Source organism: Gambusia affinis, linkage group LG23, assembly GCF_019740435.1.
Source record: "Gambusia affinis linkage group LG23, SWU_Gaff_1.0, whole genome shotgun sequence".
NCBI lineage: Eukaryota > Metazoa > Chordata > Actinopteri > Cyprinodontiformes > Poeciliidae > Gambusia > Gambusia affinis.
The window spans coordinates 16924464-16948787 of NC_057890.1; the positions used below are offsets into that span (position 1 = coordinate 16924464).

The window sequence follows — 24324 nt, forward strand, 5'->3', positions numbered from 1 at the left end:
AGACAATTTTCCTCACTGAAACATGCAAGTTAAAGCGAAATATAGGACTGAAAATGTACAAATATGTATACAAAATAGAATTTATATTTCATCTAGGTGAATAAAATATGGTTACAGGTAGATTTGACTTTGTAATGAACAGCCAGCTCCTAAATGGAAAATTTAACCTTCATTTATGTGTTAAAGATACTTTTTGAAATTCTGATGTTTACTCTGACAAAAATGTCCGACAGAAAATATCCTGCTTTTTATCCCACTGTACGTTTATATATTTATGAAGGTAGTTAACAGTTTGCAATAGAAAAACTAGGCAATGGTGACACCAGGTCTTAATAAATCACAAAATATTTTTCTTAGTGATTAGCCACTTAATTTATTCAAGCTGGAGAAACATGGAATAATCCTTTCAATCTTGACTTCTGATAGAGGAGATTGATTTTACAAAACAAACAGAATACATTTTTATAAATCCCACAATAAACTGGCAAATGATCCATTGTGTGGTTTGTTCAATTTAAATTAATTTTATTAGAAGACAGTGTAAGTAAAAATATTTGGACTGATCTATTTTACTAGAGCTGCTAAGCCTCACACCTCTGAGCTGAATACTTAAAGGAAAAGTATTACCACAAGAAAACCTGAACACAAAACAGTTTTTAGCTTTCAATGATGAAAATATTTCCTTTAGATAAATCTGCCACAAAAAAAACGTTTGATTCTGTTTAAGAAGTTTGACTAAGCAGCAGCCCCACCTTAGCTTGTGTTTCTGAGACCTGCTCTCTCACTCATTTAGAGGAAGCATAAAGGCTGGAGAACATCAAGTAGATTAGTTTTCAATGTTATTAATTTTTTTAGACATATAGAGATTCATATCGTCGTAGTGGAAACATTCAGATCTTTGAGATCTGAAATCCATTTTAAAGTATTTTCAGTCACATCTTTGGAGCTTCAGAACCAAACAGATTTTAATAAACTGTTTTGTTGTGTTTTTATTGTTCAGATCTGGAATCGACACTCAGATGAATCCTCTCCGGATGTTTGCCGCTCCTCCTCCTGGTCTGCGGAAATCCAAACGGGGTCGTCCTGGATGTCCTGAGGGGATATCCACGAGCGGGCCGATGGGGTCGTAGCGAGGTCGCAGAAGGTTGCGTGGGAGGTTCGGTCGCTGGTCGTAGTCGCCCCCGATGATCCCTGGCAGCGGAGGGAAGAGGGGACGGGGCACCGTGGTGATGATGTCACGTATGGGGAAGGGCGGCAGGGAGTAGGGACGAATGTGATGTTGTAAGTCTAAGCAGGCTTTGTAGGACTTTTTGTAAAGCTGTAAGAAAAAAAAATGGAACAGAGAATTCATCAAGAATCCGACAGCAACATCTGATTATTTATCAGTGGTGAATTGACTCTAACATAACAAAATTATACTTTAAATAAACATCTTATGTTACAAGATAACTTTAAAAGGAAGGGCATTAACAAAAAATGGATCAACAAAAAACTGTTCAATTTATTTCAGCCTAACTTGCCAAATATGAATATTAATATTGTAGAGCTGTTGTAAAAGAATATTTTAGTAATCGAGAACTCTATAGGATATTTTTACGATTAATCCTCTCTCCTCCTCCAACGGCAGAAAAGTTGTCGTACCCCAACCAAGCATCATGCAACACAATGTAATAAAGCTCATTTGTCCCCCAAAACCTAAAAAACGGCAAACAATTCAACGTCATGCTGCCAGTGCTGAGCAGCAACTCACAGGGGGACGTGACAGCGCTGCCCACCACTGATAATGACCCGGGCAGAACACCATGCACTAAATTATAAAACATAATTTAGCGAAGCTTCGAGGCAGGTAAACTTTCTTAGAAAAATTTTAATAATCAAGGTACCTGAATCATTCGAGGAATTGTTACAGCCCATAATATTATAGTTAGTTTTTTATGAGATTGATTTTATTTCTGAGCCATTTCTTATTTTAAAGTGTTGATTTTATTTTCCACCCTTTTGGAAAGCTATTTATTACATTGCTTTAATTTTTAAAGTTATGTACATAAAATAAATGCTTAATGTTATAAGAGATTTGGACAAAAAGATAATTTTACAAGCTCCCAGCACAAATGTTCATTTCAGGAATTAAGCAGGCGTGAGAAAAATGTTTTCTGCAAACTTTCTCACCTGTTTCCAGTCTGTCTCTCTGGGTAGCTCTGTATCTGGACCTTAAGAAAATGGAAAGAAAAAGTTAGAATCAGATAAATTGAATTGCAAAAATCATTTCAGCTAACTCAAGAGTTAGCTTAGCTAATCGTCACAGCAAGAAGATTTCTTCACCTGAACAAACTGAAGTTTTATTCTGAACTAAAGGGAAGAAATAAAAACTACAGTTTCAGTTTAGACTTCTGGTTCTGACGTCTTACTAGAGAAGTCCAGGAGGTACAGATGTTTCCAGAGGGTGGAGTCAGATGCGGCGGCGTTGAAGTGCCAGCTGGTGGCCGACAGTCTGACCAGGGAGCGGACGTCCAGCAGGCGGAGGACCCGGAGCAGCAGCTCAGGAGGGAGAGCCTGCAGACCGAACGCCACCGGCAGCGCCATCGCTGGGAAAACACACCGTCACTTTCTATCACCACACCTCCAGGCTGTGCAGAGTTCAGCTTTGCTTACCTTGTCTTGCAGCAGCGATCAGCGGGTACGCCAGCTGGTCTTTGAAGATTCGGGAAAGTTTCTTCAGATTCTTGAAGGCCGTGGCTGCATTTCCTCCTGAATAAAAACAGGAAAGGTCAAGCAGGGACAGCTGAGATGTTCTAATATATAACTGAACAAACTGTCATTCAAACTCTAGTATTGGCTCATTTTATTAGTTCCTCTGTTGTTTGGTCCAATACATCACTAAGCAATATTAAAAATGACCACTGGTGTAAAATAAAGCAGAACTAAAATGTGGTGTTAGGACAAATGTTACTAAAATGCACAAATTTTCTAAATATTATTACAGTAAAAACTAGAGATGCATCAATCCGTGTTTTTCACTTCCCAAACCGACACCTGAGGTTTAGTATGGGCCGTTATGATCAGGCACAGAAAACCAGCCGATATGATTTAAAATGTTCCTTTTTTTTTTTTAAACACAGACATAAATGAACTGAGTTACAAATTTATCTGGTAATTCTGCTCCAATGCAGCACATTTACATAAAGAAACTGACAAAAACAATGTAACATAAACTGTGAAAAACATTTCAAATGGTTCAGAAAGTGCAATTAGTATTTCTCAAAATAATGTAAAATAAATAATAAAGCATGACGTTGGTTTTTTTTTTTTGTAAATGTAGTCTGTTTTGTTATGTAATCTGAGCCCAGCATGCTGCTAATGCTAATGGGAATCAGAACCTCGGCCGTACCTGGCCAATCTTGAGACACGTAGCTGGACGTCTTCAGCAGCAGCTTCTGAGCCGTGTTGATGGTTTCAGGAACCTTCAGAACTGCTGCAAAGAACAAGCAGAAGATAAAACAAAACGGGTTGGGCAGATTTCAGGTCAAATGTTTATGATTCTAGACTAAAACCAAAAGCAAATGATCTGAGGCTGAATCAGCGAACAGGAGCAGAAGAGTGAAGTTACCATTAAGGACCAGCAGGGGGCCCATGCCTACAGCCACCACCGACACCAGACTGTTTTCACATAAAGGATGGGTGTACTGCAGCCTGTAGACTCCACCCGCAGACCTCCACCCTGCAGGCATCTCCCCAGGCTTCAGCTCGCTGCCCTGAACACAAAGCAGATCCAGCTGTGATCCAGCTGTGATCCACAGGAAGCAGAAGGACCAGCGTGTTCCACGGCCTCACCTGAGCGGAGAAGCCAGTCTCCAGCATGAGGAGATGCGCTGCCACCATAATGGCGTCGTTAGGGCTGCTGGTCTGGGCCGAGTGGTAGAGCAGCTCCAGGGAGAGAGGAGCCTCACCGTCCTCAGCCTCACTGCACAGCATGGGGTCCCAGACAGGGGGCGCTGCAGAACAGCTCTGCATTTTGCAGGCCTGCAGCGGTTGAGGGCTGCTGCTGCTGACCTGCAACAGAAACGGAACAAAACCGTCAAGTTGGATCCAAATAAAGTATTATTTACTAAATTAGGAAAATCATCTGAATTTGGATACTGAAGTGAGAGATGAGTCAGTCATTTTCAGAGCAGATGTTCTAGATATATGAAATAACCCGACACCCTGCAGCAGTGGAAACGCTTGTAGTTGTTGATTTTCAAATTGAGGTGAAAAAAAAAATCTTAGTAACTGATTAATCAATCAATCAATTATTTTGACAATTAATCAAATAATTGGAAAAAAATTAGCACATTGTGCAGATTTTTCATTGCACCTCTTATGCTTATTTTATACAGTATTAAATACATTTTAGCCTAAAATAAAATATCATAGCATTTGTTTAGTTTAGAATTGATTATTTGTAGCAAAGGATGCATCTCCAGCTAAAAAATAAATACTGCGGCTTAATTTCTGCCATTTATATATTGTTCTTTTAGCAAATGGCCAGTCTGTATATTGAAGTTAATGAATAACTAATTACTAAATTAGTTGACAATTATTACAAAAATTGATTCATCACGATTAATCTGAATAATCGTTTCAGCCTTAAATTCTAAACGGAAAATAAACCAAATTTAAGTTCAAAAGCTCTGTGCAGACAGTTTGCTGGAAGCCAAAATTGCTGATTCCAGAGCGTCACCTGAACGCTTCATGGACCAATCACTTTTATTTTCCCACAGTTTGCTGATGAAAACTGAGACGACGCTGGAGGTAGTGAGGGTTGTGAATGCAGATCTAGAAACTAAAATGAAACACTTTGGATGTCGTTTGAACTGTGACTCTACATCAAACTCATGAAAAGAGTTTGGATTATTCAGCCACAATTCCCCAGTTTACTCAATATAATCTCACCTGGCTCGTGGGGCCATTGGTATTCTCCTGACTGTTTGTTTCTGTGGAGCTTGTGGTCCTTTCTGAGGTTGCCATGGCAGCAGGTGGCGGCTGCGGCAGAAGGACACAGATCAGATCCCCAGAAACGATTCCATAGGATGACAGAGTCTGACCGGTTTCTGAGAGGAGCTCTGAGCCATTCAGAGACAAACTGAACTCTGTGTCGGTGCTGAGCAAAGACAGACACAAAGATCAAACTCAGCACACACGCCTTCATCTGTATGTGCCTTTCCAGGGAGAAAGGAAAATAAAGCCTGACCTGAGTCCATGATCGGACATCAACGTCTGCTTGATGAGATCTGAGAGTTCCTGCAGGGTGGGCTCCTCGCCTGGTAAATCCACCTTGCTGGTCTGCCGATTGATCCGAACCCGCAGCTTCATCCTGAGGACAGAAAACACGCATCACATTTAGCATGGACCCTGCTGCATCCGCTGCTAGCATCCAGTAGAGCTTTCTCATATGGGCAAAGTGGCAATGTTTGACAAGTAGTGCAATTTATTTAATGGCTAAACTCAGTTTTAGTTTAACTCTGATTAATAACAACACATTTTAATAGTACAAACAACAACAAAAAAGCAAACCAAATAAAGCAAGTAGCTTTGCAACATGAAGAGATGCAGACATGAGATTCAGTATTACTAACAGAAATTATCTGTAAATATAACTGTAAACTTCCAAAGTGAAACATTTTAATTCAATCTGGAAACTGTCAGGAAGCCAGAAGAGAAAAGCTGAGTCTGCATAAACTCATCATGCAAGTACGAATGTTTTCATTACACTTAGAGGTCAGATATACTAATAAATATTATAATATTCAGCAGGTCCCCTAATTCTATTTAAAATTATTTGATCAGCTTTAAACCAAGTTAGAACTAATCTTTTTATACCAACAGTCTGTTTAGGATATTCTGGACCCAAAACACCAACGATCTAAAAGAAATAAAACTGCTGAATTCATAAATTAGACTCTCGAAACAAAAGGAAGCTCCGAGAAGTTTGAGACAAACGTTATTTTCACTGTCAGGGAAAACTGTGTAACATTTTTATTATAGTCCTGAATTTTAACTGGTGGTCTGACTTATTTAATTTCTGATGCGTCACTCTCGTTTTGTTTTGCTCTTTTTCCACACATTTTGCTTCCCGTTAACAATGAACAACTTTGAATTTACAGAAAACGGTAACATACACTTATTCAATGACATTCACACAAAACAGATGTTGTTAAATTAATCGTAATACAAAACTGTTCTAGAAATTAGCTGGTTTTTGTTTCGTTTCTGGAAGTTAGCAACGTTTTATCCATGTCGCTACGTAACAACAGTTAAGACTTTTATCTAACCTTGTTAGTTGACTGGTTGGTTAATTAAACCACCCGTTTGCATCCAGACTGCAGCATAAGGTCAAAGATAACCAGAAAAACACACATTAATCGCTAACGGGCAAATTTTCGGTAGATTTCATCTCGTTTCTTTGGTGACAAACATTACCGGAAATCCCGCTTAAAGAAGCTTCCGTCTTGGATTTTCAAGATAAAAGTCAAAAGTCAAAACTGCTTTAGGAAATATCGTAGAATTCAAGTATTTTATTTTATTTGAATAAAAATGTTCTAATTAAAAGATGTTTGAATTTAATTGTAATATTTTTGTCATTTTTTATAGGTTACAGGTTATTGATTCTTCCTCAGCGTCTGGAGCAATAGTTTTCTCTGAGAAAGATTAGGGTCCCATAAACCAGCAATTTTCCGGAGAGGAAAAGTAATGTTTAAAATTAGTGGACAATAAGGCATGCTGGATAATGACTCCATCAAAGTAACATTTAATTTGTGGTAAATGCGTTTTTCATAGAATTCTATGACTAAAAAAAAACATAAAACGTAGTCTTACCCTAATAACGCAACCTCTAGTTCCAGAGGCATCATAGTCATAATAATACAACTGTATACATTTTTAAACAGCTTTAACTTTGTCATGCCAGGGAAATTAGAGTCACAATTTGCTAAAATATTTTTATAATGCTGTTTAATGACACAAAGAAGTTTGTTTTGTCTACATAAAAACTGGCATCGTGTTAAAGAAGAAACAAGTTTCCAGGCAAATAACGGGATATTCTGAATGTCTTTAGTTGCTTTAGAACTGTAAACTTCATATTATTGCAAATTAGTGATTAAATCCTCTAATGTCACAGTAAGGAGATATTTAGCCAAACACAAGTGAGTTACCATCCCAGCATGTGTTGACGAGTTTTATTTATTTGATTTTGTGCCCATTTTAAAACTCTAGGCATCACTGAAATTCATGTAGATTAATGAGGCTAATTACACTGAATGCTGTTTATAACGCTTGTTTACATGATCAATTTTAAAACATCTCAGAAGATGTTTACATCTTAGTAAGAAGTCATTTTTTTATAGGTTATAGGTTATTGATTCTTCCTCAGCGTCTGAATCCCTTCCAGCCCCCCCAAAAAAACATCTACAAAGATTACAAGAAATAAAATGATCTGAACATCCAGAACACACCAGCCTGATACTACCAAGTTTGTGCAGTAGAATTATAACAATTTTAAATAGGTTGGTGTATTGCTATGATTAGGTTATTAATATTTTAATTCGTCATTGTTCTGATCAATTGCCATCAAATTTATGTTAAAATATGAGACTTTATTAATAAACTACAGACAAAATCCCAAAGCTTTGCTGAATTAGAAGAAACAGATGGAACCTGTAACATGTACATCAAGTAAAACATAATTTAGGGAAGTGAAAAAGAGATTAAATCACAAAAACTGCTTTGGTGAACTTCTTCATCGAGAAGAGCTTACATTGTACTCAAAAATCACCAGTTTTCATAAAAAATGTAATGAAACAAGCAATCTGTTCCAGCAGACACATTAAAAAAACGAATCCTTATTTGTGTGTTTATTTCCGGCAAATAAATCCCTTTTAATTACAAATCAAATCGCACAATTACAATTATTTTTCTGTTCTTTTATTTTCACATGCCTCTGCTAACGGAGGCATCCTAAATATACTCCATACAAACTTATTTTAGTTGTTTAGTAGAGTGAAATGTAGAAAAAACTCCCCACCAGCTGTAGTAAATCATCGCGTATCTAAGAGGTTTGAAGGTTCCTGGGTAAAAAAAAGAAAACAAATATGACCCTAGTCTAGAGATAAATCAGTTCTCTTTCTGTTACAGTAACATTTATGACAAAAAATATAAAGTTGGCAAAGATTTAAGGCCTAAAACGTGACGAAGAAAACACAAATCGAGACACTTTTCAGGCGGCTGCAGACTGGCCGACTGAGTTGTCTCTTCACGGTTCTCATGGATGTTATAACTTCCGTCTCGCGCTCGAGACTTCATCATTTACTGAGAATCATGGCAGAAGTAGCTCCAGCACCCGTACCGGCTAAAGCTCCGGCTAAAGCCCCGAAGAAGAAGACCGGTACCAAGGCTAAAAAAGATGGACCCAGCCTCGCTAAACTCATCGTGGCCGCCGTAGCCGAGTCCAAAGAGCGCAAGGGGATGTCTGTGGCGGCTCTCAAGAAGGTCCTGGCCGGGAAAGGCGTCGATGTGGTCAAAGCCAACAAGCGTATCAACACCGCCGTTACCAAGCTTGTAACGAAGGGAGCTCTTAGCCAAACTAAAGGGACAGGAGCATCCGGGTCCTTCAAGCTCGCTAAGAAGGAGCCCAAAGCCGCCAAACCGGCCAAGAAAGTGGTGAAGAAGAAGGCTCCCGCCAAGGCAAAGAAACCAGCCGCCAAGAAGGCCACAACACCCAAGAAACCCACCGCTAAGAAAGCAGCAGCCAAGAAATCTCCGAAGAAGGCAGTAGCTAAGAAATCTCCGAAGAAGGCAGCGGCCAAGAAAACTCCAAAAAAGGTGGTCAAGAAGAGCCCTAAAAAGCCCGCCGCCAAGAAGCCAAAGGCTGCTAAGAAGCCTGCAGCCAAGAAAACGGGAGCCAAAAAACCCGCAGCGAAGAAGGCCAAGAAGTAAAGAACTTTTCTCTTCCAATCCATTGCTTAAGGCACCAAAGGCTCTTTTCAGAGCCACCACTTCTACAATTAAGACATGACTTCCAACAAGCATCGAATCAATCACAGTTCATAAAATACTAGAAATAATTCAACTACGTCCAATTATAACCACATCAATACAATAAGTTTATTAACACTAGTGTAGAGGAGCCCAAAACGCTTCACACTACATTCAGTCACTCACCTGACTGATGCAGAAACATTCAGAATTAAACTTAATATGACTCTCCCTGTCAAACTTCAATGAGGTAGGTTTTCAGTAAAGATTTTATATTACATCTTTTTATTTTTTTTTTACCTTGTAAAAGGGACTTAAATGACTGAAATAAGCAATTTAGTGAGGATGTTTTCATTTATATTTAATATTGAAACTAAAATAGAAAGAATGCTGAGTATCTCGCATAAATGAAATAGAAGAAACAAGTGATTTCACTTTTAGATATGAATCAAAATCAGAATTACTGGTCATAATTGTATTAAAACAGGTTAATTTTACTGTACTAAAAGATAAAAGGCTTCATGATATAAAGCCGGTGTTGCGGTGAACCATAGACAAGTTCCTGAATTTAAAAACCAATATTTACTAGATATTGTAAGAATCTATTAATAGAAATTCCAGCCTTTACTTTTTTAAAACTCGTTAAAACACCTGCCCTTTTCTTCTCCCACCCCTAGAGGTTTGTCACAAGACTGTCGCGCTTTATTTTGAAATTTCAAATTCAACCAATAGCTGAGTCAGATTTGTTTCACTACGTCAGCAATGTGAACCAATCAGAAGTGCCCTCGCGCCGCCAGTCTCTTTATAAACCCCCGCTGCAGACCAGGGAATTCATCTCTTCACTTTAAAACGCGAAGAAACCTACTTACTGTAATGGCAAGAACCAAGCAGACCGCTCGTAAATCCACCGGAGGAAAAGCTCCCAGGAAGCAGCTGGCAACCAAAGCTGCCCGTAAGAGCGCTCCAGCCACCGGCGGAGTTAAGAAGCCTCACCGTTACAGGCCCGGTACCGTGGCTCTGAGAGAGATCCGCCGCTACCAGAAATCCACAGAGCTGCTGATCCGCAAGCTGCCCTTCCAGCGCCTGGTCAGGGAGATCGCTCAAGATTTCAAGACCGACCTGCGCTTCCAGAGCTCCGCCGTCATGGCTCTTCAGGAGGCCAGCGAGGCTTACCTGGTGGGTCTCTTCGAGGACACCAACCTGTGCGCCATTCACGCCAAGAGGGTCACCATCATGCCTAAAGACATCCAGCTGGCCCGTCGTATCCGCGGAGAACGTGCTTAAATCACATCAATATTAATTACACCCAACGGCTCTTTTAAGAGCCACCTACATTCATCTAAAGAGCGGTTCTTTTAATATTAAATCGGTATGAATCAATCATGATTGCACATTTTTAAATGTATATTAGAAAATAAATTTATAATACTTTGTTACTGATCTGTTCAACTTTCACATGACGCCTTGAATACAGAAATAATTGTTGGTTTCTTCAATACTTTATCTTGTAATAAGGAGTGTACTTAAATGACGGTTCTGTGATGTTTGATGTGACAGGGGTTACCACGCTCACCTTCATATATAATACAGTTATTGCTATGCATAAATTTACCTCATTCAAAATACCTGTAACTCATGCATATTTTTGATTTTTGAAATTGTGGAATGCCTTTGTTCAGATGGAGTGTTTTAATTATTTAAAAAACATCATTTAAAACACTCCTGATTTAATTATTTTCATGTTATAATTATAAAATACTGTCAGGCTAAAACGGAGTGTTTAAATATAAAAAGGACTACTTGCACTAAGTTGCATTTGTGTGGCCCTAAAAAGGGCCTTTGGGTTTTGATGGTAAACCGTAGGTTTACTTGGAGCTGGTGTACTTGGTGACCGCCTTGGTGCCCTCAGACACGGCGTGCTTGGCCAGCTCACCGGGCAGCAGGAGGCGCACGGCCGTCTGGATCTCCCTGGAGGTGATGGTGGAGCGCTTGTTGTAGTGAGCCAGACGGGAGGCCTCGGAGGCGATGCGCTCAAAGATGTCGTTAACGAACGAGTTCATGATGCTCATGGCCTTCGACGAGATGCCGGTATCGGGGTGGACCTGCTTCAGCACCTTGTAGACGTAGATGGCGTAGCTCTCCTTCCTGGTCCTTCTCCTCTTCTTGCCTCCTTTACCGGCCGTCTTGGTCACGGCTTTCTTGGAGCCCTTCTTAGGCGCAGACTTGGCGGGTTCAGGCATTCTGATGTGTTCCTGGGAAACAGCAACGAATGAGGAAGCAAGGGCAGACAGACCGGTATTATAGATTCTGCATGTAAATGTGAGTGCGCTGACGCCTGCCTCTGATTGGCTGAGCTCATCGGAAGGTTAGTGTGTCTGTGTGCTGTGAGCGCTCTCTAGAGTACTGCGTTGATGTTTCCCTTTATTTATGTTTTTTTTTAGATTTCAAGCAGAAATGATCAGTTATTGATATTTTTACATGTGAGAGACTATAAAAGTTTTTTATTGGTCACTTACTCTTAAATAAATCTTATGACACCTGAATAACATGTTGTCCATGACGTTTTACATAGATTTTTAGTGATTATTTAATTTTTTCCATCTTTTATTTTAGGAATGTCTGAGATTATGGCAGAGGTGGATATCTATTAATTATATTTACTCAGTCACATTTACTTGAGTATCTTTTAGGGAAAAAATAATTTACGAGCTACTTCACCACATAATAAACATATCATTACAATACTATAAAATACATTTTATACCTTAAAATGTATTTTATAACCTTAGCAAATAAGGTTTTCTTGGCCAGCCTTACTCAAGTAAATTATTCTTGGATACTCAGAGTTGAGGTAGGGCTTCATGTACTTGAAAATGAATGTTGAGTTGAACATCTGTGTAATAATACCCCGATTTATACATTATAAATGTATTTGGTATTATGCTATATAAATTCAGTACTTTTACCATTTCTAAAAATAAAACAATGAATATTGTCATATTGCACTAAAGTCTTTAGAAGCAGAGAATGAATATTAAAATTCAGGAAATATCTCTTTCAGAAGTGTGGGTGGCTCTGAAAAGAGCCGTTGGTTTGTAGTAAAGAGGTGGTAGATTTAACCGCCGAAGCCGTACAGAGTGCGGCCCTGCCTCTTGAGAGCGTATACCACATCCATGGCGGTCACGGTCTTCCTCTTGGCGTGCTCAGTATAGGTGACGGCATCACGGATGACGTTCTCCAGGAAAACCTTAAGCACACCGCGGGTCTCCTCGTAGATAAGACCGGAGATACGTTTGACTCCACCACGGCGAGCCAGGCGACGGATAGCGGGCTTAGTGATTCCCTGGATGTTATCACGGAGGACTTTACGGTGACGCTTAGCGCCTCCTTTTCCAAGTCCTTTACCTCCCTTTCCACGTCCACTCATTATGTTATCAGCAATAAATCAGCTTCAACTAACTGAAACTGAGAATAGCGTCTGTATTTAAACACACATCACGGACGTAAGTGAAGACAGGCACTCGCCAACTTTCAACTTCCGCCTTTAAGTCCACAAGCAGGACAGAAACCATTTCCGTTTATTGGACAATACTTCAAATTAAAGACATTGTTTTAACCGGTCATGGCAAGAATTAGTGTAATTAAAATTAATATAAATGAAGTTTGTTCGTTCAGGAACAAACACACGAACAAAGGTAGAAATTTGCAAATTTGCAGGTCCATTAAATGGATTCCTGGATTTTAGAAAAAAAATACACTTATTTACTTTGGATTTCCAATTGAAGGAATTTGTTGACCCAAATTACAGCCTGGGAGTATAGCTACCCTTTATGCCCTAAAGGCTTTCACATTACATTAACCTGTCCCGGTAAAGAATAATTCAGAACCCCACACTTCAAGTGATCCATTCGCTTGTTTTTTTTTTTTATACATGTTAATGCATCTGAACAAAAAACAAGTCTTTATTGGCTTGTCATTACTGTCTTCTACTTTAATAAACAGAAATTTTGCCTCCAGCCTTTACACATTTTTTATAAAGAATATCTGAAGCAAAATTCTCTTAAGGATTCATATTTATTTAATCAGACTTTAATTGTTAAACTATTAAAATTGTGACTTCACACTTAAAATACACCCAAAGTACTTTCAGAATTTTACTCTTCAGACAGATGTGTGTGGCTCTTAAAAGAGCCGTTGGGTTTGTAGTTTTGAAGCTGTAGAGGTTTACTTGGCCTTAGCTGCTTTCTCGGTCTTCTTGGGCAGCAGGACAGCTTGGATGTTAGGGAGAACACCACCCTGAGCGATGGTGACTCCGCCGAGCAGCTTGTTGAGCTCCTCGTCGTTGCGGACGGCCAGCTGCAGATGACGGGGGATGATCCTGGTCTTCTTGTTATCGCGGGCAGCGTTTCCAGCCAACTCCAGGATCTCAGCGGTCAGATATTCGAGCACCGCCGCCAGATAGACTGGAGCTCCGGCACCGACGCGCTCGGCGTAGTTTCCTTTCCTCAACAGCCTGTGAACACGGCCCACTGGGAACTGAAGCCCCGCACGGGATGAGCGGGTCTTAGCCTTAGCTCTGGCTTTGCCACCGGTCTTACCGCGTCCAGACATCTTGAATAGCTGACGTTGACTACGACTCTGACAAAAATCGAAACGATGACTTGTAGTGGCTCTCAGTACTTATACGTATCATCTATTCACTGATTGGTCAATATTTACGAGAAGGTCGGCCGTCCAATCAGAATAGATTTGTTTCCCCACTTACGTAATGACTTCCGCTCACCAGTGAATTGGGTTACAAAATAAAGCACCAAAGCATAATGACTTTATTTGCAGTATAATTCTTTATACTCCCCACAGGAACTAAGGGTTGTTTTTTTTACTTCAGCTGGATATATTTTCATAAAAAAAAAAAGAAAGAAATAAAACATATTTTTAATGATGATTTGTCAAACTTTAATTTCAGAAAATGCAGTTATTTGTCATAAGACAAAGGTGTAAATAAACATGTCAGTGCCCCACAAATTACTAAGAACTAATAAAAAACTAACTTATTAGTTTTTATTATGATTTTGTTACATTATACTAACAATATTTTTAATTTGGTTGTCCACTAGATGGTGCTGTATGCTTACTTACATGTACACAGGGACAGTTAGTAATAAAGCTAGTGGCTGACATATTTCAAAGTATAACTAGAGAAAATATTTTAGGGGGCTGCACAGTGGCGCAGTTGGTAGAGCTGTTGCCTTGCAAGCAAGACGGTCCTGGGTTCGATTCCTGGCCCGGGGTCTTTCTGCATGGAGTTTGCATGTCTCCCTGTGCATGGTGGGTTCTCTCCGGGTTCTCCGGCTTCCTCCCACAGTCCAAAAACATGACTGTCAGGTTAATTGGTTTCTCTAAATTCTCCCTAGGTGTGAGTGTGTGTGAATGGTTGTTTGTCTTGTATGTCTTTGTGTTGCCCTGCGACAGACTGGCGACCTGTTCAGGGTGTACCCCGCCTCTCGCCCGGGACGCAGCTGGAGATAGGCACCAGCGACCCTCCCGACCCCATTAGGGAAGAAGGGTGTATAGAAAATGGATGGATGGATGGATATTTTAGGGTCTTGAGCTAAGAAAATTAATAAATGAAACTGGATCTGTATTCTGTTGATTCTTTTTAAATCTGACACTTGTTATATAGAAATATTACTTGTAGTAAATTATGAACACTAATTACGTTAGTAGAGAAATATTTGTAGCTCTAAAAACATGCTCTGCGTTATACAAAACACACCTTTGTCCCTTTAATCACATATTATGGTTTATCATGGTCAGTCCCTGACAGGCAAACACTAATTAGACCCAGGAGGAGGGTCTTAGCACTCTCAATCAGTCTCATGTACATGCTGCTCAATGTGTTGCTACTGGTGAAGCAATGACAGCTCTGTTAGCTGCATCAAAGCAGGGGGTGGGCAGCGCTGCACATTCTGTAATTGACAGCGCTAAGACTTGCCTCCTGACTCTGAATGGTTGGTTCTAGATAGCACTGAGCAACGGTAGAAAGCAGAGCAGCTCCACTTTTTCTACACATTATCTGCCTCTAAACATACTGTCACATCATGGTGACAGTTTCAACAAATATGTAAAAAATATAGGTATTAAACTTTTTATAAAATATACATACTGCAGCTTTAACTTCAACAATCCTTTTTGGCCAATTTCAGAAATACCCACTAAATGGCAACAAGTGACTGTCAATCATTTCAGTACTGGACTGACGAAGGACAATGGCTCTCAAACGGCTGTAGAGAGCACAACTGGATGTTCAAAAAATATTTAGGTGAAATCTTTTCCTCTTCCTCTGCTTTGACTGAAATCAAGCTTCTCACTGAAATAAATGAGCAAAAAGATTCAGTTCAGTGTTATGTCATTTAAGTTTGATCCAGTGCTGACAATTTACTTTTGATTTGATTTGTTGTTTGTGAAGTATAGTCATTGGTAGCACAGCTCTGTGATTTACAAATTTTATTTTTCCTCTGATGCATTACTTGTTGAGAGTAATATCTTAGTATACCAGAAGTTAGCCGGATGCTGTTATGTTCAGATTCCTGAAGAGGTGTAGGCTACCTTAATGCTGAAAATAAAATCGATCTGAAATCATTGCTGAAACCATTCAGCAATGATGAAAATGAATCTATCAGATCTAAATGGTAATAATTGGGGATCCATTCTGCAGATGGATTAGCAGAAATGTTTCCTTTCTGGTAACCATTAATCTGTTCCATAACAGTGTTCTATAACAGTTATTCACCGACAGCTTCCATGTGTTTGCTGCCAGAGAAATCCTCCCCCCTTACCCTTCATCAAATCGCACCACCTCAACATTTTCACCATTATTTTGCTTAAATATGTCTGCTAACGAAAACACAACATGTATAGTCTATGCAAACCGATTTTAAATGTTTTAGGAGACGAAATGTGTAAAAAAAACGCCGCTCAGCGCACAAAATCACAGCGTATGTGACAGGTCTGAAGGGTGCTGGGAAAAAATACAAAGTTCTGGAAACCAAACACAACGTTAGTACATAGAGAGGAGGTTTTTGCTTCTGTTAGAGCAAAATGTAAGTTATAACACCTTAATTTAGTTAGGATTTTAAGCGTAAAATGAAGCCGAGAAAACACAAGTGTTGGCCATGTTTGAGGCAGCAGCGTGGCGGCGGGCTGAGTTGTCTCTTCACGGTTCTCACGTCCGTTATAAGTCCCGCCTGTCGCTCTAAGTTTGACACAAGAAAGATCGACTCGGAAACATGGCAGAAATAGCACCAGCGCCAATCAGAACCTCGGTAAACTCGGCAAACTCGGCTAACATTCCGATGAAGAAGTCCACTTCTCGGATCAAGAAGGATGGACCCAGCATCTCCAAACTCATCGTGAACGCAGTGGCCGACTCCAATGAACGTAAAGGGGTTTCTCTGGCGGCCCTCAAGAAACTCCTGGCCAGGAATGGCGTCGATGTGACCAAGTCCAACAAGCGCATCAACAGCACTATTACCAAGCTAGTGACAAGTGGAAGCCTGAGCCGGACTAGAGGGACTGGAGCATCCGGGTCCTTCAAGATACCTAAAGATAAGGATAAGGCTAAGAAGAAGCCCAAAACCGCAAAACAAGCGAAAAAGGCAACTCCGAAGAAGAAGGCTCCCGCCAAGGCAAAGAGACCAGCCTCCAAGAAGTCACCGAAAAAGTCACCGGCGAAGAAACCAGCCAGGAAGTCTCCGAAGAAGGGACCGGCAAGGAAACCAGCCAAAAGGGTAAAAGGGAGCCCTAAAAGGAGCACCAAAAAGAGCCCCAAAAAGAGTCCCAAAAAGGCCACAGCTAGGAGGCCGAAGCCGGCTAAGAGACCGGCAGCTAAAAAAGGCCCGGCAAAAAAGCGCCCAACTAAAAGGGCCAGGAGGAGCTACTGGTAAACACCTGCTTCACTCACTGCGCAAAGCACCAAAGGCTCTTTTAAGAGCCACCACTCCTTCAACTGAAGAGACGGTTCCTAACAAGCATATAATCAGTTACCTTAAAAATAGAATGTATTTTCTGACAGCGATTTATTAAATAAAAGAGTTTAAAACAATATTCTGGTTTGATAAGTAGTGAAATCAGGACGACATGCACCTGTTAGATTATCTCAGATCCTTTGTTGCCAACCAGTAATTGTTAAATTCCATCACATAATATTCTCATGACGACCGGAGATTAATCCATTTGAAAAATCTTATCGAAGGATTCTCAGTCATCAGCAGCCACTCTACTGCGCATGTCACATTCAGAATGCAGGCAAGAATATATTATTCTATTTACAGTGAGGCTAATTAAATAATTTCCAACTCGACGCCAGCGCAGGTCTTCACTCTGCGCAACTCCGTCACGCAGCTTTGCAGTATTTGCAGTTGCCAGGTTTTATTTTTAGCACATCGTCTCTGAACCTCACACTGCCTCTTGTTCAACCCGCTGCGTTTTGAAGGCTTGGTTTGTCAGCTGCCTTTATGGATTCAGCTACATATCAATTTTCACTCTAATTGTGACCAAATTAGAAAGAAATTATTTGCACGCTAAATATAAATTTAAATTGTATTAAATAAAAACGTATTTATTTATTTATTTTAAAGTGAGTTGCGCTTACTGCTCACCATGGATATGCTCGTCTTATTTAGAGGGACTCCACTGAGTGCATATTGTGAACAATTTGCTTTAATATTTGCTAGTAAGTAAAATTTTGGTCAATTTTTTCTCGTCATTTATCGACTCACCTGAATTTTATGTTTACTGCTCATTAAGACTCATCTCATTCACTAAATTTTATTTGGTAGAATAACTCATTTCATCACGTTGTCTGATAAACAGCTGGATAGCATACTAGCTAATATTAAATCCGCAAGATAAATGCGGGTAACCATGGGAACCAATGAGCGTTTAAAGGCTGACCGGCTCTTACAGTCCGGTTGCGATGTGCTTACAAAGAAATAATCCATCTTTATTAAACTACATTTACATTTTGGGTGTTCGACCCTTAAGAAGGGCAGTTAAGTGATTAAATCCATCAAAATATTTACATCCTCAAATATTTACGTACATTTTACATCTAGATGCCTCATTAATCAAAATGAGATACCACCCCCTGGTGGTAGATTTGAATCAGTCACATTAATCAAATGTAGCAAAACAGGAAACTGTTTTTCTTAAAACTAGGTTGTTGTTTTTTTTAAGTTAAAACAAATAAAAATAATGAATACAGATACAGAAACCTTAGACATTTACAGAATAAACTAACTAAATAAACTAAACTTAGTTTATTTGCAGAATAAACTAAGTAGCATATCAATCCTTGTTGATGCTAGACATATTCTGAATAATAAATCACTTAATATTCAATATGACTCTCTGATTTTGCCATATTTAACTTATTATTCAGAAGTGTGGGAAATTAGTTACAAAAGCTCTTTGCATCCACTAAGTATCCTACAGAATGAGCCTTTAGAATAATCCATAATGTTGGTTATTACGAGCACACAAAATCTAGAACTCTTAAATTTGAAGATCTGTTGGAATTTAAAATCGCTCTAATAAATTGCTACCTGAGTACATCCAGAGCATGTTTTAGGAAAGAGAATTGGGAATCTAACTTAAACTCAAACTTAAGGATTTGTAGTGCACACACAACAAGAAAGAGCTTTTGTTTTTCAATTCATGGGGTAAAATTACAGGAGTTCAATGAGGAGTTAAAGTCAAAATATAGTACAATTTAAAATGAAATATAAGGAGGTAATTTTCACAATGTATAGAAAGATGGGTGAGATATGGCACTAATGTGTAAATTAAGAATAATGTATGAGTGTGTGGGTATGGATATATGGATGCATATTTTTAGGCATGTAAACCCAGATAAGATGGAAAATTAATTAACTTATGTCATTTTCTATTTTTCTAATGAAGTTCCATCTAATAGGTATAAGTTTATGGTGTAAGTTTCTTGCTTCTACCTACGCCTTTTTGAGTATGTTGAGATTATTGAACAAAAATATCTTTTCCGGGCGTGCTGTGGTCGCGGGTTCGATTCCCGGACACGGCAATATTTGGCGCATGTCCTTCTGTCCTTTCAGCCTACTTTCATATAAGGGACCCTAGAGCCCACAAAAGACCCCCTGGAGGGGAGAAAGAAAAAGTCTTTCCATTCGTTTTTCATGTGTGATCTAATACATCCATCATGTTTAAAATAAATACAATCAGCACTACACAACAATAAAAGTATTATTTATAATTCAACATAAGAATTGTTTTTTTCTAAATTTAATAACCTTCTAAACTATACAGAAAAAAGGAAAGATGTTTAAAAGCGATAAAATATATTTCTGCGAAATATAGATCATAATCTGAAAGTCACATTAAAATCAAAACTAAAATGTCAAATTTTAATTCAGCAGAAAACATTCAAACCAAACAGTTTGAATTGGTTAAATTAAATTTTTTCTTCTAGTTTTACTTAGATTTTTCAAGTTGAGGAAGCCTAAGAAGGAAATAAAGTACTTTAAAACAGGGTTTTATGGATACTAATGTAGTAAATCCAGTTTACATGACAACTTGAAAAATTAATCAAGAGTGAATAGTTAATGTACAAGTTTCTTGCTCCAAGTTGTATTTGTGTGGCCCTAAAAAGGGCCTTTGGTTTTTGATGGTAAACGGTAGGTTTACTTGGAGCTGGTGTACTTGGTGACCGCCTTGGTGCCCTCAGACACGGCGTGCTTGGCCAGCTCACCGGGCAGCAGGAGGCGCACGGCCGTCTGGATCTCCCTGGAGGTGATGGTGGAGCGCTTGTTGTAGTGAGCCAGACGGGAGGCCTCGGAGGCGATGCGCTCAAAGATGTCGTTAACGAACGAGTTCATGATGCTCATGGCCTTCGACGAGATGCCGGTATCAGGGTGGACCTGCTTGAGGACCTTGTAGACGTAGATGGCGTAGCTCTCCTTCCTGGTCTTTCTCCTCTTCTTGCCTCCTTTGCCGGCCGTCTTGGTCACGGCTTTCTTGGAGCCCTTCTTGGGCGCAGACTTGGCGGGTTCAGGCATCCTGATGTGTTCCTGGGAAACAGCAACGAATGAGGAAGCAAGGGCAGACAGACCAGTATTATAGATTCTGTATGTAAATGTGAGTGCGCTGACGCCTGCCTCTGATTGGTTCAGCTTTTCATAGCGTTAGAATGTCTTTAGGCTTTGCTCGCGCGTGTAAGTGCTTGAATATTGTAAAATGATGAGTGTAAATATATATTTTTTTATTGTGTAGCTCTGCTTTTATGTGTTCCTTCAGGTATTTTTCACAAGCCTGTACTTTTTGCTTAGTATTTAATATTTAAAGAATTAAATTCAAAGAAAAAAATCTATCGCTAAAATAATTTGCATAGACCAAATATAATCTTTATTGGTGTTGCTCATGACTCATATTGCTTTAATTATTCAGGATTATATCATATATTGAGATTGTCTTAAAATGTCAAGAATTCAAGTAATATGGCGGGAACTGCCGCACTTCTAAATGCAAGAATGGACTGTTTTGTTTTCCTAGTTTCTTTTTCACACTTTGGAAGCGCTCATCTATTTCCGGTGTAGTGCAGTCTAATGTTTCAGTTATACAAGAGAGGCAAATAAAGCTATCATTAACAAGGTACTTATTCATCTTTTCACAGAACGCGTCATACAAATTATATAGGAAACATCTCTTTCAGAAGTGTGGGTGGCTCTGAAAAGAGCCGTTGGTTTGTAGTAAAGAGGTGGTAGATTTAACCGCCGAAGCCGTACAGAGTGCGGCCCTGCCTCTTGAGAGCGTATACCACATCCATGGCGGTCACGGTCTTCCTCTTGGCGTGCTCAGTATAGGTGACAGCATCACGGATGACGTTCTCCAGAAAAACCTTAAGCACACCGCGGGTCTCCTCGTAGATAAGACCGGAGATACGTTTGACTCCACCACGGCGAGCCAGGCGACGGATAGCGGGCTTAGTGATTCCCTGGATGTTATCACGGAGGACTTTACGGTGACGCTTAGCGCCTCCTTTTCCGAGTCCTTTACCTCCCTTTCCACGTCCACTCATTATGTTATCAGCAATAAATCAGCTTCAACTAACTGAAACTGAGAATAGCGTCTGTATTTAAACACACATCACGGACGTAAGTGAAGACAGGCACTCGCCAACTTTCAACTTCCGCCTTTAAGTCAGCAAGCAGGACAGGAACCATTTCCGTTTATTGGACAATACTTCAAATTAAAGACACATTGTTTTAACCGGTCATGGCAAGAATTAGTGCAATTAAAATTAATATAAATTAAGTTTGTTCGTTCAGGAACAAACACACGAACAAAGGTAGAAATTTGCAAATTTGACATGTTACAATTTGCAGGTCCATTAAATGGATTCCTGGATTTTGGAAAAAAAAAAACACAACACTTATTGGATTTCCAATTGAAGGAATTTGTTGACCCAAATCACAGCCTGGGAGTATAGCTGCCCTTTATGCCCTAAAGGCTTTCACATTACATTAACCTGTCCCGGTAAAGAATAATTCAGAACCCCACACTTGAAGTGATCCATTCGCTTATTTTTTTGTTATATACATGTTAATGCATCTGAACAAAAAACAAGTCTTTATTGGCTTGTCATTAATGTCTTCTACTTTAATAAACAGAAATTTTGCCTCCAGCCTTTACACATTTTTTTATAAAGAATATCTGAAGCAAAATTCTCTTAAGGATTCATATTTATTTAATCAGACTTTAATTGTTAAACTATTAAAATTGTGACTTCACACTTAAAATACACCCAAAGTACTTTCAGAATTTTACTCTTGAGATAGATGTGTGTGGCTCTTAAAAGAGCCGTTGGGTTTTTAGTTTTGAAGTTGTAGAGGTTTACTTGGCCTTAGCTGCTTTCTCGGTCTTCTTGGGCAGCAGGACAGCTTGGATGTTAGGGAGAACACCACCCTGAGCGATGGTGACTCCACCGAGCAGCTTGTTGAGCTCCTCGTCGTTGCGGACGGCCAGCTGCAGATGACGGGGGATGATCCTAGTCTTCTTGTTATCACGGGCAGCGTTTCCAGCCAACTCCAGGATCTCAGCGGTCAGATATTCGAGCACCGCCGCCAGATAGACTGGAGCTCCGGCACCGACGCGCTCGGCGTAGTTTCCTTTCCTCAACAGCCTGTGAACACGGCCCACTGGGAACTGAAGCCCCGCACGGGATGAGCGGGTCTTGGCCTTCGCTCTGGCTTTGCCACCGGTCTTTCCACGTCCAGACATTTTTTTCGATTGAAGTTGTTCTTACTTCTGAAAAATCGCAAGTACTATAACGAAAACGGAGCGTCATCTACTTATAGGCAAAGTCTATTCACTGATTGGTCAGACTTGAGCAGAAAGCTAGTCGTCCAATCACAATGGCGTGCGTCAAGTTTTCACACTGGAGAGAAGACTTCCGCTTTACCGGCGCTGGAATCTTCAAAAATAAAATACACAAGCTGACAGATATGCAACATTATTGGTTATGTTGTACAACAGGGGTTTTAACTTCCCTGTGACATATTTTTTGGGTTAAAATAATACTATATGTATAACTATGTACATCATAAACACTTTTTAATAAAACTAGACTGAATTAAATCACATAATCAAACTTTATTTTTGAATTATAACAAAATAATATACTTTTGGCCTTCAGTGGAGAGTTTTATATTGGAAGTATAATCACCAGCACATTCCCCATTCGCAGATTAAAACAAACATTGAAAACAAAGTAAACAGATACTGTGCAGAACTTTTAGTCTGGATTAACACATTGACAAACCACTTTAATCTGAAGTGCGTAGAAACCTGAAAGGAGATGGAAATGATCGGACTGTTTTCAGTAGAGCAGAATGTGGGAGTTTCTGGTGAAAACAGACACGGCTGGTTTGTGTAGTGCACCACAAACAAAGTCATCAAAACAGTCTCTTCTATGTTGTTATGTAAACTAACCATTTTATGTCTGCATTTTTATTTTTATACAGCATTTTTATATCGTTTAAAATGCTGAAGGTTCCTGAATAATTTAGTTTTGCATTAGTATTTTAAATCGTTTTCTACATTTTGCTTCAGATCTCTATTTGACTAGTTGATTCTTTAAAAATTAAAAATTTTGAGTCCATATCACAGCAAAGCAACTACTTAAACCTCCTGTTGATGCACAGAAAATGTTGAAAATTAAAATTGTTTGGTGTAATATTCTTTATTTTGTACAGTGAATGTACAAAATAAAGTGTACTGAATATTTAAGATTTTATCAGTAAGCCTTTAACTGAAAACAAAGACTTCAAGGCCAACTAAAGTTACTTTTACTGAGTTTTGTAGCTCTAATAACAGTTGTTTCTATTCAGCTATAGCTATGTTTATGTACAACAATATTCCTTTTTAAACGAATTACTGACAAATGTAGATTTCAGAATACTGGACTAGAGTAAATTTTTAATGGTAAAGAGTAAAAAAAGAAAAGGTCAAAATCTTAAACTCTTGGTAAAGGATGAAGAGGCAGAATTCTATAATCTCAGCACTTAAAGTACAATTTAGGTTAACATTTTGGAAAAATTAAATGTATAAAATTCCATTAAATTAATACATTTGGTTCTTAATAGGTGTGCACTGAAAAGTCTAGTTTTGAGCCTTTACTTTGGAGAACAAAAGACTGCTAATTATAATCAGCACAACGTTTATGTATATATTCCAGAAAGTGTCACTCTTTAAAGCCATGTTAGGTGGCTCTTAAAAGAGCCGTTGGTTTTTGTCTAAGCGAGTCAGAAGTCCGTTTAAGCCCTCTCTCCGCGGATACGACGGGCCAGCTGGATGTCTTTAGGCATGATGGTGACCCTCTTGGCGTGAATGGCGCACAGATTGGTGTCCTCGAAGAGACCCACCAGGTAAGCCTCGCTAGCCTCCTGAAGAGCCATGACGGCGGAGCTCTGGAAGCGCAGGTCGGTCTTGAAATCCTGAGCGATCTCCCTGACCAGGCGCTGGAAGGGCAGCTTGCGAATCAGCAGCTCGGTGGATTTCTGGTAGCGGCGGATTTCTCTCAGAGCCACGGTACCGGGCCTGTAACGGTGAGGCTTCTTAACTCCGCCGGTAGCTGGAGCGCTCTTTCGGGCAGCTTTGGTTGCCAACTGCTTCCTGGGAGCCTTTCCTCCGGTGGATTTACGAGCGGTCTGCTTGGTTCTTGCCATCTCGATTCAATATGTATCTTCGTGTTTAACGCTGAAGTAGTGAACAATCTGTTCCGCA

General features: G+C 39.6%; 10 protein-coding genes across 10 annotated transcripts; 3 read left to right on the forward strand and 7 right to left on the reverse strand.

Annotated features, from left to right (window-relative positions):
* Nucleotides 1-501: 501 nt before the first annotated feature.
* Nucleotides 502-6473, reverse strand: fbxo7 (F-box protein 7). The gene is made up of 10 exons (XM_044108961.1): nt 6312-6473; nt 5231-5353; nt 4933-5140; nt 3832-4050; nt 3608-3752; nt 3389-3472; nt 2653-2748; nt 2409-2585; nt 2170-2210; nt 502-1318 (listed from the first exon to the last, which is right to left on the reverse strand). The coding sequence occupies exons 2-10, from the start codon at nt 5350-5352 to the stop codon at nt 1016-1018; spliced, it is 1395 nt and encodes a 464-aa protein (XP_043964896.1). The 5' UTR covers nt 5353; nt 6312-6473; the 3' UTR covers nt 502-1015.
* Nucleotides 6474-8188: 1715 nt separating this feature from the next.
* On the forward strand, nt 8189-8982 carry LOC122826394 (histone H1-like). Its single transcript, XM_044108188.1, has one exon. It carries the CDS (start codon nt 8299-8301, stop codon nt 8968-8970), a length of 672 nt encoding a protein of 223 aa, XP_043964123.1. The 5' UTR covers nt 8189-8298; the 3' UTR covers nt 8971-8982.
* Nucleotides 8983-9869: 887 nt separating this feature from the next.
* Nucleotides 9870-10372, forward strand: LOC122826574 (histone H3). Its single transcript, XM_044108595.1, has one exon. The coding sequence runs from the start codon at nt 9883-9885 to the stop codon at nt 10291-10293; it is 411 nt and encodes a 136-aa protein (XP_043964530.1). The 5' UTR covers nt 9870-9882; the 3' UTR covers nt 10294-10372.
* Nucleotides 10373-10828: 456 nt separating this feature from the next.
* LOC122826381 (histone H2B 1/2) lies at nt 10829-11258 on the reverse strand. Its single transcript, XM_044108171.1, has one exon. It carries the CDS (start codon nt 11247-11249, stop codon nt 10875-10877), a length of 375 nt encoding a protein of 124 aa, XP_043964106.1. The 5' UTR covers nt 11250-11258; the 3' UTR covers nt 10829-10874.
* Nucleotides 11259-12102: 844 nt separating this feature from the next.
* Nucleotides 12103-12442, reverse strand: LOC122826663 (histone H4). The gene has a single exon (XM_044108796.1). It carries the CDS (start codon nt 12434-12436, stop codon nt 12125-12127), a length of 312 nt encoding a protein of 103 aa, XP_043964731.1. The 5' UTR covers nt 12437-12442; the 3' UTR covers nt 12103-12124.
* Nucleotides 12443-13106: 664 nt separating this feature from the next.
* LOC122826664 (histone H2A) lies at nt 13107-13640 on the reverse strand. Its single transcript, XM_044108797.1, has one exon. The coding sequence runs from the start codon at nt 13618-13620 to the stop codon at nt 13234-13236; it is 387 nt and encodes a 128-aa protein (XP_043964732.1). The 5' UTR covers nt 13621-13640; the 3' UTR covers nt 13107-13233.
* A 2630-nt stretch (nt 13641-16270) lies between these two features.
* On the forward strand, nt 16271-17006 carry LOC122826134 (histone H1-like). Its single transcript, XM_044107659.1, has one exon. It carries the CDS (start codon nt 16299-16301, stop codon nt 16953-16955), a length of 657 nt encoding a protein of 218 aa, XP_043963594.1. The 5' UTR covers nt 16271-16298; the 3' UTR covers nt 16956-17006.
* Nucleotides 17007-19678: 2672 nt separating this feature from the next.
* On the reverse strand, nt 19679-20108 carry LOC122826131 (histone H2B 1/2-like). Its single transcript, XM_044107656.1, has one exon. It carries the CDS (start codon nt 20097-20099, stop codon nt 19725-19727), a length of 375 nt encoding a protein of 124 aa, XP_043963591.1. The 5' UTR covers nt 20100-20108; the 3' UTR covers nt 19679-19724.
* Nucleotides 20109-20806: 698 nt separating this feature from the next.
* Nucleotides 20807-21118, reverse strand: LOC122826812 (histone H4). Its single transcript, XM_044109149.1, has one exon. It carries the CDS (start codon nt 21116-21118, stop codon nt 20807-20809), a length of 312 nt encoding a protein of 103 aa, XP_043965084.1.
* Nucleotides 21119-21686: 568 nt separating this feature from the next.
* LOC122826128 (histone H2A) lies at nt 21687-22346 on the reverse strand. Its single transcript, XM_044107654.1, has one exon. The coding sequence runs from the start codon at nt 22318-22320 to the stop codon at nt 21934-21936; it is 387 nt and encodes a 128-aa protein (XP_043963589.1). The 5' UTR covers nt 22321-22346; the 3' UTR covers nt 21687-21933.
* Nucleotides 22347-24324: the final 1978 nt, after the last annotated feature.